Source organism: Lathyrus oleraceus, chromosome 5, assembly GCF_024323335.1.
Source record: "Lathyrus oleraceus cultivar Zhongwan6 chromosome 5, CAAS_Psat_ZW6_1.0, whole genome shotgun sequence".
Classification (NCBI taxonomy): domain Eukaryota; kingdom Viridiplantae; phylum Streptophyta; class Magnoliopsida; order Fabales; family Fabaceae; genus Lathyrus; species Lathyrus oleraceus.
Window position 1 is genome coordinate 506,751,602 of NC_066583.1, and position 21,152 is coordinate 506,772,753.

General features: G+C 34.2%; 1 protein-coding gene across 1 annotated transcript; it reads left to right on the plus strand.

Moving 5' to 3' along the window:
• Positions 1-14,675: 14,675 nt before the first annotated feature.
• On the plus strand, positions 14,676-17,993 carry LOC127085839 (aspartyl protease AED3). Its single transcript, XM_051026389.1, has 3 exons — positions 14,676-15,174; positions 16,616-17,090; positions 17,348-17,993. The coding sequence occupies exons 1-3, from the start codon at positions 14,683-14,685 to the stop codon at positions 17,704-17,706; spliced, it is 1,326 nt and encodes a 441-aa protein (XP_050882346.1). The 5' UTR covers positions 14,676-14,682; the 3' UTR covers positions 17,707-17,993.
• The last annotated feature ends 3,159 nt before the right edge of the window (positions 17,994-21,152 follow it).

A 21,152-nucleotide genomic window follows, 5' to 3' on the forward strand; every position in this document is an offset into this window, starting at 1 on the left:
GTCTTTCCTAAAGCAGGAGATTGTATTTTCTAAAATGGTTTTGATCTCCCTATTAGAGACTTCAACCTGGCCACTTATATGTGGATGATAGGGTGTCGCAACCCTGTGTTTCGACTCCATATTTTTTCAACAAGTTCTCAAATTGTCTTGCAATGAAATGGGATTCTCCATCGCTTATGACCATTCTAGGAACTCCAAACCTGGAGAATATTATATTTTTAAACATCTTAATGACCACTTGTGCGTCATTTCTAGGAAAGACAATTGTCTCAATCCATTTCGACATATAATTAACATCAACGAGTATATACAGGTTTCCCAATGAGAGAGGGGAGGATCCCATGAAGTGAATTCCCCATACATCAAATATCTCATCCTCTAGGATGTCACTCAAGGGCATCTCATTCCTTTTAGAAATGTTCCTAGTACATTGGCACTATTCGCACTTCTTAATCAACGAATTCACATCTTTGAAGAGATTTGGCCAATAAAGACAAACTTGGAGTACCTTTGCTACTAATTTGGATGTACTCGCATGACCTCCATAGGCGGAAGCGTGGCAGTGGGTCATAACACTCTCAATTTCTTCTTTTAGGACGCATCTTCGGAAGATTCCATCGAAGCCTCTCTTAAACAAAAAAGGTACATCCCAATAATAATGCTTAAGGTCTGAAAATAAAATTTTCTTACATTGATAATTCATATCTAGAAGCAAAATTTAATTGCAAGGTAGTTGACAAAGTCAACATATCAAGGCTCTTCTTTTTGAATCACCGCAAACAACTTATCATCGGGAAAATAGGCGTCAAGGGGAAACTCTTCCTTTTTTCACATTAGTCAACCTAGATAAATAGTTTGCTACCAGATTTTTCAATACCTTTCTTATCCCTAATCTCTATATCAAACTTTTAAAGCAACATAATCTAGCATCAGCCTAGACTTAACATCCTTTTTGCTAAGAAGGTACTCAATAGCTGCATGATTAGTATAGACAATTTTTTCAAAGCTACTAGGTAAGAACAAAACTTATTAATAGCAAACACTACAACAAAAATATCCTTTTCCGTAGTTGCATAATTTACCTAGGCCTCATCTAGAGTGAAATTTTGTTCTCCTTTTGAAAGATGTCAAACACAATGTGTGGGATAAGATTAATGTAGTAACACTTAAAAAGAAAGTAAATTAAAATGAACACAAAGAGTTGATAACCCAGTTCGGTACAATGTCACATACATATGGAAAGCGTTAACCCAAGAAATGAAATTCACTCTTGATAGTAAAAGTACAAATTGGTCTTAGATTAACTCTTATAAATCAATGTCTTTTTTCTTAATACTACTCGAAAATTTCTATTTAGGGTTCCCCCTAAATGTAAGACCCTTCTCACTTTCTCTCAACCAATATCCCTAGTGTTTGAACAATTACAAAATAGTTTAAATGATGAAGTTATTACAACTCAAAACAAACTATATTCCTTTGTATATGAGTGATTCAAATTAAATATAGTTTCACAAAGCAAAAACAAAACCAACACAAAGACTCAAACTAATAGAACAACCTTTCTTAATATCTCAAGGTCTGATTCTTCTGTATGGAGAGCTTTTCCTTAAATAGTAAACATCCATCTGCTTGGAGAATTATGGTTTTAAGAAAACTTGCTTATGAAATAAGAACAAAAAGTGCAACTTAAAATTTTGATTTAATTTGATTTGTAATCTATCATAAATTAAATCTCCATTAATCTGATTTTATCTTGATCCTTTATCTTTTGGGAAATTTTTCCTTATTCCAAAAAGTGCATAAACACTCAGATAAATATGGAAACAAATCAGATGCAAGATTACACTTCTGCGCAACTGGTATTTGAGGCAGGGTGTGTGGGACATCTAGTGCCACATATTTTCCTTATATTTTAAGCTCACAGAGATGATTGTCCCAACATGATTTCATGTCATCTTGAATTTCATGTTATCTATAAAATTCTATCAATCACTTGTAACAATAATCTCCCCCTTTAGTCATTTTTAGGCAAATACAACATGCAAGATGTGCTACCAAAAAATGAGGACAAACTTCATGACATGTTTCAAAAAAACATAGAGTGCATCGAAAAATAGATAAGATATGCTAAGCCATTCTTGAGGATCTACAAAAATAGCATACAAAAAAAATGGTTGGCAAAAATTATCTCTTGCATTACCAGATTTGATCATCAAATTTCTTCTCCCTCTAATTACCTCAAAATGGGCAATGGGTTATAAAATCCATCCATGGAGAAAAAGTCAACCCATTAGGGGCGGAAAACCAAATAAAATCCATAAGAAATAAAATGGAACCAACCCAGAAGGCTTCTTGGAGCCATTATCCTGCTCTAAGGGCTATTTAAACAAACTTGAGAAAAACCCACGCATGAGTAAGAAATCAACAAAACACTATCAAAAGGAACTTTAATCTTCTAATTCTTCAAACGAGTCTGATTCATAACTACCTTGACTCTTAGCCGTAGTAGAAACTTCAATGTCATCATTATCCTCCTCTTCAGCATTCCTAACATTATTCTATTTAGAATCCTGAGATGTCGATGCTCTAACACCCTTGGGGTTTATCATCTTGATCAGGTCATCCACTTTGTTTTTTTGAATTATGGAGGTCATAATAAATTACTGCAAAGACTTGGGAAATTGCATCAATTCCAACAGAACATTGCCTCTGGCAGTGCTAGACATTGGGGGAACTTCTGGGGGTTCACCTTTAGTAGTCAGATCAAAATTAATGTTGGGGAGAGAAATGTTTGGAACATGAGTCCTTGCAAACAGACGATAACTGAAACTTAATGGACTAGCACCAACAAAAGCAATATCCACACTACTCATAATATAAGGTTTTTGGATAATTAGAATTTCAAATATAAAAGTAGGGAAACCAATAGGTAATTTGATAGCAAAAGACTCAGCTTGCTTCAGGAATTACTCAAACGCATATTCTCCAAGATAAAAGGCAGTCCTAGTTCCTATTTTGTATATCAACCTATCCAGATATGTAGTAATACCTAAGTTGTGATCTATATGAGCCCATTTGGAGACTCCAATCCGGTTCAACATGGCATACTTGACACTCAAGCTGGAAGTAGGCAGTAACCCTTTGCTAGGATAATCTTCAAACACCCTACTAGTTATTTCTTGAGCAATGATTTTCAAAGGAGGAACCTTGTCAGCAGTAACTAGTTTGCTTCTACCCGGGTATTCATTGATGATTGTAGGAGAAAAACTAACGCAACATCCACGAACACCCACCTTCATATAGTCTCTATTTCCAGCCTTGTTAAACTTTTTTTAGAAATATTAACAATGAATTAATTCATAATTTGGGCATAAAAGGGACTTAGACCAATCACAATCTTCATAACTTAAGCCTCCTTCAACAGCTCCACAATATCCTCACACTTTAAGTCCTCCTTAGACAGCTCCCTTTCAGGGGAAATCCTCTTTTTATACACATACTTCCACTTCAACATGCTTTCTTCATAATGGAATGAAACTTTGTCCATATGAGCAACATGCATATTAGTATGGATCTTCTTTCCCCCGATAATATTTCTTTTCTTCTTGACAGGGCTTACCACAATGTTGTTTAATATGTCATCCACGTCATCTTCAGTAATCTCCATAGAAGGATAAACCTTTCTTTTTGAGGTTGCTTTCTTCTTAGCATCAGGCATTTTAGCAGCTACAACACTCTTCTTCTTTTTTCCTGAGAACTCTTTCTTATTGGTTCTATTCTTAGCCTTAGTTGGATAGGTTACCCTCTTGGCGGGGTCTTCTTTTTGTTAGAGCATTTTTCTTCTTATCTTCCTTCTTTTTGCTTTTCTTTGTAAAATTATTCTTCTTAGCATTGGTACTAATAGGATCGACAAGGGCTATAAAAGTATGAGTCTCATCATTTTCATGAGCATGCTCATAATCATTCACATAATTACTAGTATTGTCTTCAGGGATGGTGGTAATAATGTTCTCAGCATCTTGTTCAACATTGTTCTCAGAGGTTATATCATCATTCTCCATATGAGTTAGAGACTCTGTTTTCAACATGTCAGACTTCTTATTCTTCACATCTTTATCACCATCTTGGTTTCCCAAAGTCATTTCTTGGGTTTCATCATCAGTAGTCTTTTGGGCTTCCTCCTCTACAGGGACATCATTTTTAGTCTCGATCTCTTCTTCCATCTGATCTCCTTCATTAGTAGCTTCTTCATTACCAGATTCTTTATTTTCATCAAGATTTTAATATATAGATTTTCTTCCTCTGAATGAGGTATGTCAACATTATTGTTGACAACATCATTCTCATCATTAGCCTGACTTGTTATAGGCTCTTCATCACTAGAGTCCTCAATATCCTCATTATATTCATTAAGAATCCTAACTATGAAGGTATCTATACCAGGAACACTAACAACAAAAACTTCTCTTGGATTTTTATTAAAAATATTATCAATACCATCTTCCATAAGGGGCTTATCACATGCATGAATGAATTCAACATCGACCTCTTTAGTTTTGAAAGTTTCAGCAACAATCTCTGGCACATTTTCGACAGCATTTTCAACATTCTTTTTACCATATTTTTTTAGGAACATTACCTTGAATATCGAATGGAAAAACCCTTTGAATCAGCACAACATCAAAAAACTCCTTGGTAGGTTGATTTGCAGGTTTAACTTGATTTTTCAGGAACATCATTGACTCCTACTGAGATCTAAAATAGTTAGTTATACCTTTGAATATCATTCATCTGTCTTCCTCAACTTCTTCTTTTTTTACCTCTTTAGATGGTTACATGGTTGGAGGATCTCTAGCATGACCACCAACATTCCCTCCTACAATAATTCCTTTCATTTTGACTTTGTGCATGTTGATTCGTGCTTTGAGTTCCTCTGTAGGTCCCTTGGACTTCTTCGTGGATTTCTTATCTTTTCTAGAAGTGTTGGTTCCCTACCTAGTTCCAACCATGATTGGTGGTTCTTTGTGTGGAACGTTATATGATAGACTTAGGGTTAGAGATGAGTGAGTTAGGATAAGTTTACAGAAAATGAAAGAGCTTGTGAAACACTTTAGGCGCGTAACATAAAAGTGTGTAGTAATTTGAATAAAAACTAAATTTGGAATACCAATGGTTAGGATAAAAAGGGGAGCACATGCCTTGGTAATGATGGCTATGAGAGAGAAAATGGAGACATAATAACCCTTATTCCATCTCAGCACTAATCGTTAAAGATTCTCAATAAGTCATGCACCTAGGGCATTTCTTAGTTTTTCAAACTGAGTAGAATCCAAAGCCTCGGTAAATATGTCAGCAAGTTGGTTTTCTATTGCAACATGATCAAGTGTAATAATTTTTTCTACAACCAACTCTCTAATGAAATGATAACGTATGTCAGTGTTCTTAGTACAAATATCTTTAATAGGATTCTTAAAAATATTTATCGCACTCATGTTTTCATAGTATAATATCATAACATCTTGTTTAAATGTGTACTCGTTCAACATTTGTTTCATCCATAATAATTGACTGCAACTTCTACATGGAGCAATATACTTAGCTTCAGCGGTAGATAGATATACACAATTTTGCTTCTTATTGAACCATGAAAAAATATTCTTCCCTAGAAAGAAACAACCGCCATAGGTGCTCTTTCTATCTTCAACATTCCATGCCCAACCAGCATCATAATACCAACAAGAATGGAGTTGGGGTCATGAGAATATAAAATACCATAGTCACTTATACCATTTATATATTTAATGCTTCTATTAACCTAAGTGAGATGACTAACTTTTGGCTTAGCTTGGTAATAAGCCCAGACCCCTAATGAGAAATTAACGTCAAGACGAGTGGCTATGAGATAAACAAGGCTGACAATCATACTTCTATAGATACTTTGATCCATATTAACTCCTTGATCATATTTAGTTAGCTTGATGTGAGTTGCAACAGGAGTGCACTTATGTCTAGCACTCTCAAGGCCAAATGTTTTTACTATTTTCATGGAATATTTACTCTATGATACAAGTATTCCTTCTTTCATTTGTTTCACTTGGAAAACGAGGAAGTAGGTGAGTTCCTCTACCAAACTCATTTCAATTCAGACTGCATTTGTTAAACAAAATGGTCCACCATTTTGTTTGACATTCCTCCAAACATAATATCATCAACATAGATATGAGAAATCATCGACTTTCCTTCTTATTTCTTGATAAACAACATTTTGTCAATATTGCCTCTACAATATCCATTTATGGTGAGGAATTCTGTAAGCCTTTCATACGAAGCTCTTGGAGCTTTCATTAATCCATATAGGGTTTTCTTCAACTTGTAAACATGAAGTTGTGCATCGAGATCAATGAATATGTTTGGTTGTTCAACATAGACTTATTCATTCAAGAATCCATTCAGGAACACACTTTTGACATCCATTTGATATAGCTTGAACTTCAGAAGATGTGATATTCCCAGCAAGAGCCTAACATATTCAAGGCGAGCAACTGGAGCAAATGACTCATCAAAATAGATACCTTTTATTCATGTGTATCCTTGAGCTACTGTACGAGCTTTGTTCCTGGTCACCTTTCCATTTTCATCAGACTTGTTCTTGTAAACCCAATCAGTCCCTATGATGTTGAGTGAATCGGGTCTGGGAACCAAATCCAATACCTTGTTTTTTTCAAACTGAACAAGTTCTTCTTGCATGACATTGATTCAATATTCGCCAGTTAAGGATTCCTTAACATTCTTGGGTTCAACCTTAGAGATAAAACACATGTTGGTTATCACATATTTGGATCTGATGATAATTATTTCATTTAGATTCCCATTCACATTTTCTATAGGATGTTACTTTTGAATTATGACAGAATGACCTTTGTTTGTTGGAACATTTTTCTCCTCTTCATATAAGTCTTCAACTTTTGAATTTTCTATGATATCAGTACCTTTGCTTGACATATCAGGAGTCACAATTGGCTCATTTTTGAGTATGTAGTCTTCCTTTTCACCATTTGTCTCCATTTGAGAAATATCATCTATAACCACGCTGATGGATTCCATAATGGTGTTTGTATAGTTGTTATACACACAGTAAGCTCTGTTATTGACAGAATATCCAAAGAAAATTCTTTCATCACTTTTAGGATCCATCTTGCGCCTTTTATCTCGATCAATCAAGATGTAGCACTTACTGCTAAACACATGAAAGCATGTGACATTAAGTTTTCTTCCTTTCCAGAGCTTGTAGTGAGTAACTTTGGTGTCAGGACATATGTTTACTCGATTGTGAATATGCCATGTTGTGTCCATTGCTTCATCCCAAAAGTAATAAGGTAAAATATTTGCATGAAGCATGACTATCCCCATCTCTTGAAGGGTTTTGTTCTTGCGTTCAAGAACTCCATTTTGTTGTGGATAAATTGGTGCAGAGAACTCAAGCTATACCTTCTAAAGAGAAGAACTCTGAAAAATTGGAGTTTTCAAATCCCATCCATGATCACGTTGTATTCTAACGATCTTGTCAATCTCGCTTTCTTTCTCACGTCGGAGTTGTAGACATAACTTTTCCAATGTGATAAATGTGTGTAATTTTTCATAAAAAAGTCAACCCAGATGTACGTTGAGTAGTCATCAACACACACAAAAACATATATTCTTCCACTCAAGCTCTCAACTTGCATGGGTCCCATGAGATCCATGTGAAGTAACTCTAGGACTTTTGATATGGTGAGATGTTGGAGATTCTTATGATACATCTTAGTTTGTTTGCCTATCTGGCACTCTCCACAAACTCTTCCTTCTTCAATATTGAGGATAGGGAGGCCATTGATAACCTTTACATAAATCATCTTTCTCATGATTATGAGATTCAGATGGCCAAGTTTTTTGTTCCACGACTTGGTTTCATCCTCTTTAGTGATCAAGCAAGTTGAGGGTTGGTTATTTGATTGTTATCTCCACATGTAAAAATTATCAGAAGACCTTATACCTTTCTTGATTTCTTTCTGACAAAACATTCATAACGATTGAAGTTGACATAAAGATATTGATCACACAAGTGACTGATATTAATGAGATTAGTACTCAGACCTTCAACTAGAAGAACATCTTCTAAATTTAGGAGGCCTGGATAAACCAGTTTCCCATTTCCCATGGTCTTTCCTTTAGCACCGTCACCAAAAGTAACATAATTGTTAGTAGTTTTACCTCTTTCAAATAGTTCTTCTCTCTTGCCATGTGTCTGAAACAACCATTATCAAAGTATCAATCTTCACGAGAGGATGCTCTTAGAGAGGTGTGAGAAATGGGACTTGTTGCCTCATTAGCTTTCCAGACTTGTTAGAATGATCATTTCTTGATGTCTACTTGGTTGGTTGTTGTTTGTGGGGGATAATAAGGCCCACCATGCAATTTGTAACAGAAAGTTCGTATATGCCCAAATTGGCCACGATAGTGGCATCTCCAAAAGGATTTTCTAAAGGTACTTTTGTGTTGGTAATAACTCTGAGCAAGTAGTTTTGACATGTAGTTTGTCATCTAGAACTAAGTTTTCTGTTATATATGGAAACAATTATTTTCTTCATTCATAGAACTCTAATCAAAGACAATACCATTCATGTCTCTAGCCACTTTTCCTACACAGAGGATCTCATCAAGAATTTCAGATCCATAATTTAACATGCGAACTGACTTGGTCATACCATCAAGCTTAGAGTTCAGAAGTGTAACTTCTTCCCTCGAGTCAAAGATGACTTTGGTGAGGTTATCTTTTTCTTGAAGAAGGATATTTATTTGAGCTTTTTGTTTCTCACTAGACATGCATTCTTCTTTCTATTTGACATACATAAGTGTATAGGACTCAGCAACATCTTCATCTGAAAGTTCTTCATCACTAGATTCACCATCATTCTGATCATTTGTATTTTATCCTAAGCAAGTAATGAATGAAATTACATTGTTGTATTTTTCTCGATCACTCTCATATTCAGATTTTTCATATGAAAGTGTGACAATGTACCCCTTCTTTTGCTTTTAAAGGAATTTGGTACAATCTGCCTAAATGTATCCAAATACTTCACACTCATGACATTATATTCCCTTTCCTTTGTTCATCTTATCTCCTTATTTATTTCTTCCCTCAAGTCAGAGATGACTTTGGTGAGGTTAGCTTTTTCTTGAAGAAAGATATTTATTTGAGCTTTTTGTTTCTCACTAGACATGCATTCTTCTTTTTATTTGGTATACATCAGTCTATAGGCTTTAACAACATATTCACTTGAAAGTTATTCATCACTATATTAACCATCCTTCTGATCATTTGTGTTGTATCCTAATCGAGCAATGAATGCAATTACGTTGATGTCTTTTTCTTCATCACTCTTATATTCAGATTCTTCATATGAAAGTGTGACATTGTACCCCTTATTTTGCTTTCGAAGGAATTTGGTCCAATTTTCCTGAATGTATCCAAATCCTTCACACTCATGAAATTGCATTCCTTTGCCTCTGTTCATCTTGTCTCCTTATTTGTTTCTACGCTAGGAGTTGAAGCCTTTTGCGTTGTTAAGAACTTTGTATTTGACATTTGTCATAATAGTATTCCTTGATCGTTTGTCAAGTCTTGTCATAACCTTCTCAAACCTTTTTGCAATTAATGAAATAGAGTTTGGACACATTATCATCAGTATCCTCTTCTTTTTACTCATTGTCATCTTTCACACCAGCTTTGAAAGCAACACCCTTGCTTTCTTGTTTCTTCTGTTTTGTCATTGATCGCCATTTCAAATATTATTAATAAGCCAACAAGTTCATCCAATTTAATAGAATTGATGTCTTGAGCTTCTTCTATAGTAGTAACTTTCATGTCAAATCTCTTTGGAAGAGATCTGAGAATTTTTCTAGCTTGCTTCTCTTCATACATTTTTTACCCAGGGTAGAGGAGCAGTTGGCTATGTCACGAACACGAACATAGAAGTCAACAATGGTTTCGTCTTATTTCATTCTTAGGTTCTCAAACTTGGTGGTGATAAATTTGAGTCTTGATATCCTAACTTTAGAGGTGTCCTCATGCACGATTTTGAGAATCTCACGTGCTTCTTTGGCTCGAGTACAAGTGTTGATAATACTAAACACATTTTTGTCAACTCCTGAATATGGCGTTGAGAGCACGAGAATATCCATGAGATTGAGTGCCATCTTTAACAATGACCATTGAGGGTGTCCATTCTTTGATGATTGCCTTCCATATTTTTTGTCCATGGATTTAATAAAGGCAACCATGCACGTTTTCCAATTGTCATAGTTCGTCCCACCTAGAATTTTCTCTTAACCAATATCTCTAGTATTTGAACAATTACGCAATAGTTTGAATGATGAAGCTATTATAACTCGAAACAAACTTTATTCTTTTGTATAGGAATGATTCACATGAAATAGAATTTAACAAAGCAAAAAAAGACACACAAAGACTCAAACTAATAAAACATGAATTTATTGATATCTCAAGGCCCAAGTCTTTTGTATGGAGAGCTTCTCCTAAAATAGTAAAACATCCAACTACATGGAGCATTAGGGTTTCAAGAAAACTTGTGGCTGAAGTAAGAACAAAAAGTGTAACTTAAAATTTCAATTTAATTTGATTTGTAATATATCATACTCTAAAACTCCATTAATTTGATTTGGTATTGATCCTTGATCTTTTGGGAAATATTTCTTGATTCCGAAAAGCACATAAACACTTAGATAAATATGGAAACAAGTCAGACACGAGATTTTACTTTTGCGCATATGGTATTTGAGGCAGGATGTATGCAACATCTAGCGCCACATATTTGCCTTATGTTTTGAGCTCTCAGAGACAGGTGTATCTAAATGATGTCTATAAAATTGTACAAATCACTTGTAATAACATAGAGTCCATCTTGCATAATAGATGGCTTGCATCTTTTTTCCCCTCTTTTGTCCTAATATTGCGTCTACTACATAGTCACTAGCATCGCAGATAATCTCAATGGGATACTCCAATCGAGAGATTGCATCATTGGTGCGGAGATCAGTGCTTATTTTAATTTTAAGAAGGACTCAAGGCATTTCTCATCAAAGGAAAACTCCACATCCTTCATGACCAGCTCAATTAAGGGCTTGAAATTTTTTAGAAGTCCTTGATAAACTGGCGGTAAAAACTAGCATGACCCAAGAAACTTCTTACTTATCTAGCAGCGGTGGGAGGTGTCAATTTTTATATAACCTACATTTTTTCCTTGTCCACCTCCATCCCCCTTTCAGACACGAGGTATCCAAGTACTATAGCCTTTTTCACCATGAAATGTAAAATTTCCCAATTAAGAACTAGGTTCACCTTAACAAATCTTTCAAGAACCCTCTTTAAATTTTCTAAACAATTTTCATGAAGAAAAGGCATATGTGCATAAACAGAAAAGTCATTCATGAAGTGACATCATGTAGTTTTGAAAAGTAGAAGGTGCACTACACAGTCCAAACAACATTATCTTACAGGAAAATGTACCATAAAGACGAGTGAAAGTCATCTTTTCTTGATCACTCGGATGAATAGGGATTTGGAAAAACCTTGAATATCCATCCAAATAGCAAAAATGGGAAGGCTTAGCTAGACACTCAAGTATTTGATCAATAAATGGGAGTCAAAAATGATGTTTATTAGTAGCTTTATATAGCCTTTTGTAATCATACACATTTGTCACCTTTTATATAGTTTATTCTTGTGGAGACTAACTCATCCTAGTCATTTTTAATCACAATCACTCCTTCTTTCTTGGGTACTACTTGGACATGACTGACCCACTTACTATTAGAGATTAGGTATACTACCCTAGCTTCTAGGAGTTTTAGTACCTCCTTTTTAACCATTTCTCTCAATTAGGATTCAATCTCCTCTTATTTTTTCTAAAGGGTTTATAATCCTCTTCTAACTGAATTTTCCATACAAACAGATGGACTGATACCTTTAAGTCCTCAATGGTATACTCGACCGCTTTAAGGTATTTTCTCAAAATAGTAAGGAGTTGCTTAGTTTCAGATTTTCCTAAACTGGCATGTACTATAATAGGATGACATAACCCCTCATCTAAAAACTCATACCTAAGGCTTTGGGGTAATGATCTCAGTTCTATCTTAGGGTTTTGTTGCTCAAATTGTTTGCCTTATATCATAAGCAGTTCAAAGCTTTGGTTTTCATAAGTGGGAATTTCATCCAATATCTTCCTATAAACCGCCATTTAGATGTTTTTACTCTTAAGGTTGGAACTTCGAATCAGACACGCCTCTAACCCATTGGGCGGAAGTGATTATAGCGAGCGTTCTTTGACACAAACGTCGATTATATCGACTTGAAACAAGAATACCTTAATGAAGGATTTTTCATGAGTTTGCACAAAATAAACTCAATTTTCTCATCCCTTACTTCAAAGGTCAACTTTCCCTTTTTAACATCAAATATAGCTTCGGTTGTAGCTAGAAAAGGTCTACCTAGAAGAATAAGGATTTGAGAATCCTCTTATATCTCCATGATGACAAAATCAGTAGGAATAAAGAGTTTCCCAATCCTTATGGTGCCTATTACACGGGGAATTGAGATACTCTCGGGATCTTTAAACTTCAGTGGAAATTTATTTTAAATTAAAGTGTTGTAATCAACAACCATCACAACATTCTCATGGTCCTCTAATTTACTTTTGTTAAAGAGGATTTCTTTGAGAAATTTAGTATAGGTATACATCTAAGATAAAGCCTTTGTAAATGGAACATTGATGTGGAACTTTTTCAGCAGCTCCTTAAATTTCTTAAACTGGTTTTAGCTTAGCCTTGGCAAACCTATATGGGAATGAGATGGGTGGTCTATAAGGAGGGGGAGCAACATAGGATTCATCCTTCTCTTCCTCTTTAACAATCTCCATCACAAGTGGTGTAGGCTCACTCTCTTTTACTTATTCACTTCTCTCACCAAAATCCCCCACTTACTTACCACTTCTAGTTGTCACAATATTCATTTGTCCCCTTAGAATTAGGTTTAGGTTATCCTAGAAAGGTCCATGGAGTGACAGATAATGATGTTTATTGTGTGCTACTTGAGAGATTCGGGTCTCTAGCATCTTATTATGGGTAAAAATGGTCTCTACCTTAGTTGTTGGCTTTGTAAGAATCACATTTGTGTGGAGATTTTGGTTTCTAAAATCCTCATTTTGGCAAGTTTATGTAATCACAAAATTCTCCATTAATATTTCAATATTAGATTTCTTAGGGGCAACAACTACTCCCTTTTTTGAAAAACTGGAGGTCCCATGGCAATTTGAGGATAGTTGTTCTCATAGAAAATATTAGGGTGTTATCTCTACTCGGGATTGTAGGTATTAGAATATGGATTTCTGCGTTGATTACTTTTAACGTGGTTAACATTATCTTGGCTGATTCCTCCAGTGAGGACCATTTGGAAATCAACTGCGAAATATTAACAAAGATGGAGAAAGATTGGATTGATACAAATTTTGGGCTTAATGATGGGCGAATTAAAAGATTTAGAGCATAACTATAGCCATTGGTTTGATTTATCGATTTGACGGTTCATAAAGAGTAAATTCGAGAACATAACCAAATCATATCGATTTTTATTGATTCGGTTTTGGAACTAAACCAAAAAAAATCAAAAAAATAGTTCTAATTCAATTTAGTTTGAATTGTCAATTTTAATTTGTTTTTTTAATCAATTTACACTCTTAATTTAAGTTCGACCCGCAAATTCTAATACTCCTTTCGATCTAATTTATAACAGGAAATTTACTTTTTAAATAAATTAAATAATTAATATATTTAATCTATATATAATTAATATATTTATCCTATCTAATAAAATAAATTGTCTCTCATAAATAGGGTCGCAGTTAACAATAAATACTCAAATTAAATTTTGAGAAAAACACTATATTTATTTGAGTCATCATCAGACATGAAAATTATAATTTTACTAGAAGGCATTAGAGACATTGATTGATTTGTTTGATTTTTGTGTTGGGCTTTTGCCCTCTCAAAATATTTCTTAAAAATATATTAAATTAAATGTAAAATTTGAATGCTATCGTGGACAATTATATATACCTATTAGTAATCTCTTAATTAATAAAATATATTTCTTTCTTCAATTTTAATAAAAACAGTCACCACATATACTTAGAATTAAATTAGTCGAATATCCTAGAACATAGTAAATGTCATCTTGATTTCATGTGTGGTGTCATAATGAAATCATGTGTGTGCAACGTCCACACTTGTTAGAATCTAAATAGTTTTTCAAAAAGTTATAAAAAATTCATGTGTCTATCTAGATTCACCTTATGTAGTAAAATAAAATGCATCTGATTTTTGAAGAACATCAATGGTAGTAAGAGATGGAGAAGTCTATCATGTGACATCACCAAACATCATGTATAAAGTGGGAAAAATAATAAAGATAAAGAAAATGAAATATATGCAAGGTTTAAAATTTCATATAGGGACCAAATTGTTTTCTTACATTTTTGTTACATGTGTCAATTATGTAATTTCACATTTTTCCATAATTAGGTCATTGCCCTTTCTTTTACTATATATAGAACTACTAACCAAGAAATGAATGAACCAAAACCTCATCATAACATCATGAAACTCACACTCTCACTCTTGTTCCTCTCCCTCTCCCTCTCCCTAGTCCAAGGACTAAACCCTAAATGTGACATCCAAGACCATAGCTCAACCCTCCAAGTGATCCATGTATTCAGTCCATGTTCTCCATTTAAGCCATCAAAACCACTTTCATTTGAAGAAACCATCCTCCAAATGCAATCAAAAGACCAAACTAGACTTCAATTTCTTGATAGTTTAGTAGCTAAGAGATCCATTGTACCTATTGCTTCTGGTAGACAGATTATTCAAAGTCCAACTTATATTGTTAGGGCTAAAATTGGTAATCCACCTCAAACATTGCTTTTGGCTATGGATACTAGTAATGATGCTGCTTGGATTCCTTGTACTGCTTGTGACGGTTGTTCTTCCACTTTGTTTGCTCCTGAAAAATCAACCACTTTTAAGAATGTTACATGTGATGCTCCTCAATGCAAACAGGTAAAAATTATACTCCATTAAATCCTTATTATAAAAAAATCAATGTATCTGATCCATATATATTTTATACGATCACATTGTATTGGCAATGGTTTATCGTGATTTTACAATCTTATTTATTATTAATTTAAATATTTAATTAAAAAAATTATATTACAGTAGTAATTTTGCTATTTTATTTTCATAGTTTTCTTGATATATTTTCAGTGGGATGAGTTATTATTGTTGAAAGTGTTTGTATAATGATTTGCTGTTATACGTGATTTTAATAGAGGGAAGTTGAAATAATGGTGTTTTTTTTTTTAACTTTTATGATTATATGCAAAATCTAATTATTGTTTTCATGTTTAGTTTAGTAAACCGAATCTTAAACAGAACAAGAAAGTAGATTTATGCATGATTAAAATTACAATAATTGTGGAATATTTGATTTGATGTGTTAAAAATTGGATTTCCAAAAAATACTTTTTAGTTTTTTATTTAGTAACCAGAATCATAACATAGGATATTATAGTATTTTTTTATAATTTCATTATAATATCCTAAGATACTCCTTAACTTTGTCAATTGACATATCTTAATTTATAAAATAAAAAAGAGTCACGTGAACTCAAAATTCAAATGCACCAGCTGTATAAGTCACAATTCTGTGAAGTGTTTGTACTTTACTGAAAATGATATCTACAAAATTAAAATATTAGGTCACATCATATTTTTTCATGATAATTTTAAAGCTAAAATGATCCAATAAAATAAACTATATAATAGATAATATCAATTTGATATATTTTTAAAAGATTACATGTCCAAGAACATGGCATGAATTTTTTTTACATCATCTTTACATGGAAATGGAAGGGTAATTTTTTTACCATGAAAGGGACTCTAAAAAAGACTATTATTATTTACATTGAAATATGTAACTTTTGTCCCATTGTTTATAGGTGGGGTTGACTTATATTTAGCCAAATCAATAAATCCAAAATCTTGAAAACTATGTGCACTTTATGGCAGGCAAAGGTTCACGTGACTTGGAGTTTTCTAAATGTAATTTTTCTTTTTTGTTGTTGTCCATTTTTAAAACTTGAACCGAACCCGTCGATTTAATCGGTTGAAAAGAAAAATGACCAATTCTTTAGTTGGTTTATTCTCAATTATATTGAACTGGTTTGACATCAGAACAACATTTCTTATATTCTGATGAAGATAATATTTTCGCGGTTTTTTAGATTCTAAGTTGAATTTCTTTTAGTTGGTTGAATTTCAGTTGGTTGAACCGATTTTTATTAATTTATTTTTAAATATTTATTATTTAGTCAAATAATCATTGACTCGATTAAACTATCTAGCTATGATCTCGAGGTCGCATTGATTAATTTTCATTTTATTTTAAATTTTTGATTGTGAATTAATTGTAACTTTTTATTTATTCATTTTTTAGGTACCAAACCCTAGTTGTGGTGTGAGTTCATGCAACTTTAACCTAACCTATGGAAGTTCCACTATATCATCAAACTTGGTCCAAGACACTGTTACCTTAGCCACTGACCCAATTCCTGGTTACACCTTTGGTTGTGTCTCAAAAACCACAGGAACTTCTGCTCCACCACAAGGTCTATTGGGCTTGGGCCGAGGCCCATTATCACTTTTATCTCAAACCCAAAACCTCTATCAATCCACATTCTCTTACTGCTTGCCAAGCTTCAAGTCTCTTAATTACTCTGGATCTTTAAGACTTGGGCTTAGTGCTCAGCCCAAGAGGATCAAATTTACCCCTCTTCTCAAGAATCCTAGAAGATCATCACTCTATTATGTTAATTTGGAAGCTATTAGGGTTGGTCGGAAAGTCGTCGACATTCCTCCGACCGCATTGGCGTTCAATCCGTCCACTGGAGCTGGTACCATCTTTGATTCCGGTAAATACTCTTACTCGAACATAAAACATATCGTTAAATTTTTTCTGAGAGATATTTTAACCGAATCTTAATCGTAAAAATTTTAATGATGTATATATTCTAAAACAAATTTTTACTTATTTAAAAAATATATATATTAATAGTGTATATCAATTAAATTTTTAAAAAAAATAATAAAAATAATATGATATTACTTCGATTTATTTACCTTAACCATATGATGATTCTTTTGTATTTATATTGTTAAACATGACTAGGTACCGTGTTCACCCGACTAGTTGCACCAGCCTATGTGGCCGTCCGAGACGAGTTTCGTCGAAGAGTTGGGCCGAACCTAACTGTGACAACCCTAGGAGGGTTTGACACATGTTACAATGTACCGATAGTTGTACCCACAATAACGTTCATGTTCACGGGCATGAACGTGACACTACCAGAAGACAACATCCTTATCCATAGCACGGCCGGAAGCACCACGTGCTTGGCCATGGCGTCCGCACCCGATAACGTGAACTCGGTGTTGAACGTCATAGCCAACATGCAGCAACAAAATCATCGTCTCCTCTTCGACGTCCCCAATTCTAGGGTTGGAGTTGCTCGTGAGCTATGTACTTAATAAAATGTTCACCACATATAATCTTATGTCAATATGACATTAGAAGACTTGTTCGGGTAATGGTAATATTTGTACTTTATTTATATTGATGGATTTAATTTTAGCTTATGGTGATTTTGAGCTAAGAACTCTATATTGTGTGGATTTAATTTCTAAAGGTGAGTTATATTTGTAGCTTTGTAATGGTATATGTACCTATAGCTAGCTATGTCCTTTTTATTCATGTTGATTGAATTGATGAGACTTCAATAATTAGTTGATCCTGCAAGCTCACGGGTCATGCAATATATTTATTTTTCTTTGTTTTTTTAAGAATATATATTTATGTTATAACATTATGGGGGTAATGTCCATTTATTACATAAAACTTTGATATAATTTTACTCATGTAAGGATTTGATAAGATTAAATTAATTAGATGATATTTACTGAGACTTTTTTTTAATGACATGTGACATTCTCTTATTTACCAAGAGTCGCAATACAAATGGAGTTTCTCATATTCTACGTCAACATTAAAGATGTATCATTCTCTTTCTACATAGAGAAAGTTAGTTACAAAAATTCAAATATCTACTAATATTCTAACAAAGATTGTTTAATTTGTTATGAAATGCATCAAAATTGAGATGAGTGCCATTTTTCTTCATTATCTATCTTGTGTGAAGGAAAGTCGTGGTCATCGGGGGCTTCGACTTTCATCAATCCAAAAATAAAATCACTACTACATTTGCTTCATAAGAATCATCGAAGGATTTTTCACTATAATAACATAACTGATTACAACCATTAAAATATTATTAATAAAATCTAAGATTTATCGCACAGAGAATCTAATTTAACTAAATTTCTTTAACTTCTCAAATGTATAGGCTTAACTATGTCATTTGAGGATATACAACTTGAATAAAAAAAGTGTTTAACTGTTTAAAAAATAACTCACTAGAGAAGATATGAAGTTATTTCCATACAAGTGTTTAGTTTTACACATAAAGTATTTGATACGAGGTTGAGTTGTGACTTAAAAATTTCTATTTGGATTTCATTCTTTCCAATATTGAAAATAATATATATATATATATATATATATATATATATATATATATATATATATATATATATATATATATATATATATATATATATTAAAGAGATTGACATTTATGGAATCTTGGTAAAACAGTTTTTTTGTGGGGATTTTTTTTAATAGTTATATATTTGTAGAAGTCCTAATTCGGGACGCTCTCGCCTAGAGGTCGGTCGTTTGGGTGATGACCCAGAGACCCGCCTAGAAGAAACCCTGACGTGTGAGTCAAGAAAGAAGGCGTCTCTACTAACTCCTGAAATGTAGATTGTCAATAACTTCCTTGGAGAGGAAGGGAGTAGTTGACGCCACTAAGAGTGACTAAAACCCTAGGATCTATAGACCTCTATAAATATATCTCCTCTCAAGGAGAAGGTACAAACCCCAAGTAATACACATTCTTTACACCCTAAAGAGAGTAATGCTCACTACAGTCTTAACACACGATCGTTGATGATTATACGCTAGTTATCAAACATCAACGTCACACGTGAGCAGGTCTCCTAAATCACCTTAAAACACCACCGTACAGGGCTTCTCTTCGTCGCGTGCAAGCCTTCACCACCATATTTTGTTATAAACGTAATAAGGAATCTGATTCTCCTTACCCTTGCATGGGGGAACATGCACACCTTCACTTCTTTACCATTACAGTGGTGTTCTTTGTGGGGCCTGGTAAAACTAACTTGGGATACACCCTTTTTCATCACCATCACTCTCCCCCCTGTTACCCTTCACTCCTACATTTATTCACATTCAGTTATGGTTAATAGAAGAGCCCAATCTCCTTCGCTAGAAGGCACCAGCGGTAGCAGTGATGCTGACGCCCTAGTGGAGGTGCATGTGGCCATGGACGAATAACATCGTCATAAACAGACGTTGGAAGATGACTTCCGCATCATCAGTCAGCGCCAACAAGATTCCAACCCCATAGAGGAAATGGAATTTTCAGACCCCTAACCATTCTTAGACGAGATATGGGGGGCGCCTGTCACAGAAGGTTTCGAACCTCTCTCCTTAACCAAGTTTGATTGACACAATGGCCCCTATGAACATGTTGCTTCCATCAATACACATATGACCATCATAGGTGCTCCCGACTCCCTGAAATGCTACCTACTATCCGGAACTTTCGGGGAAGACGCCCTTACATGGTATATGGGTTTATCCCATGCTTCTATCAACAGTTACTCAAGACTATAGCATGAAGGTTTAAAGAAGGCGGGGAAATTAACCCATCCATAAAAAGGTATGTTTGTCATATCCCGAGTGTAGAAACCCTTCCTGAGGTCAGGATTGAAGGTGAACTTCAGGCACCAGAAGCCACGATCACCTTCTCGAAGAAATATGCAACTGACATCCACCCTCATAACGAAGATTCCATGGTCATTGGCGTCAAATGCGAAGTCGGTGAGATTAAAAGGGTTCTCATCGACCAAGGGAGCTCTACAGACATATTGGAGGTGTTTGAAAGACTTCACCTCGATCCAGAGGACCTAAAGCCCTTCAGAGGGTCACTAGTTCGATTCTCAAGAGAACAATTACAGGGGAAAGGATATATCACCTTACGAATCACCTTTGGAGAAGAAGACCAAACTAAGGAAATAAAATTTAGGTATATAGTTATTAATACCCCCTCTTCATATAATATGATTATAGGGCGATTAGTATTTAAGCGGTTGGGAGCCGTTTAGTCTACTTTGTATTTGTGCTTGAAGTACCTCTCCCCAATGGGCGAGTATGTGTTATCTGAAGAGATCAGGAGATCACCATAAAATTTTACACATAAAACCTCGGGTTGAAGAGGATTTGCACTCAAGGCGAAAGGTGTAACACCCTTCTACCCAAACGACATATTTAAATAAATTATCAGAGTACAACATGTAGAAGAGTTTACATTTCTTACAACATAACACTTATCGCATCACAACATAAAACATATTATTTATTTTATTAAAACTTCGCAGCGGACAACAACACAAATATTATCATTCATCATATAACAATTCATAATAATGTTTCAACATTATCTCAACAAAGCATCTCAACATATTAGTCATCATAAACAACGTAAATAATAACCAATTATCTATCGAATCCCATAACCCCGGTGTCACATGACCAGAGCATTTGACTCGACTCCGTAGAATAACTCTACACTTATTCTTCAAACCTCAACAATAGCTACTCCTCTTTATCTGCACATTGCTCATCATAGATGAACATAAACACATGCAGAAGGGGTGAGAATTACATTATTAAATAATAATATAACGACAGAAATCTAAACATAAATATATTTCACATATGCCGACACAGCTCATCATAATCATCATAATCAACATACTCATGAACATCAACA

Excerpts from the sequence above, each read along its gene's own strand:
- LOC127085839 (XM_051026389.1), top strand. The coding sequence starts at position 14,683 with ATGAATGAACCAAAACCTCATCATAACATCATGAAACTCACACTCTCA. Across the intron at positions 15,175-16,615 it reads ATGCTCCTCAATGCAAACAG|GTACCAAACCCTAGTTGTGG; the intron begins GTAAAAATTATA and ends TTCATTTTTTAG. Across the intron at positions 17,091-17,347 it reads TGGTACCATCTTTGATTCCG|GTACCGTGTTCACCCGACTA; the intron begins GTAAATACTCTT and ends AAACATGACTAG.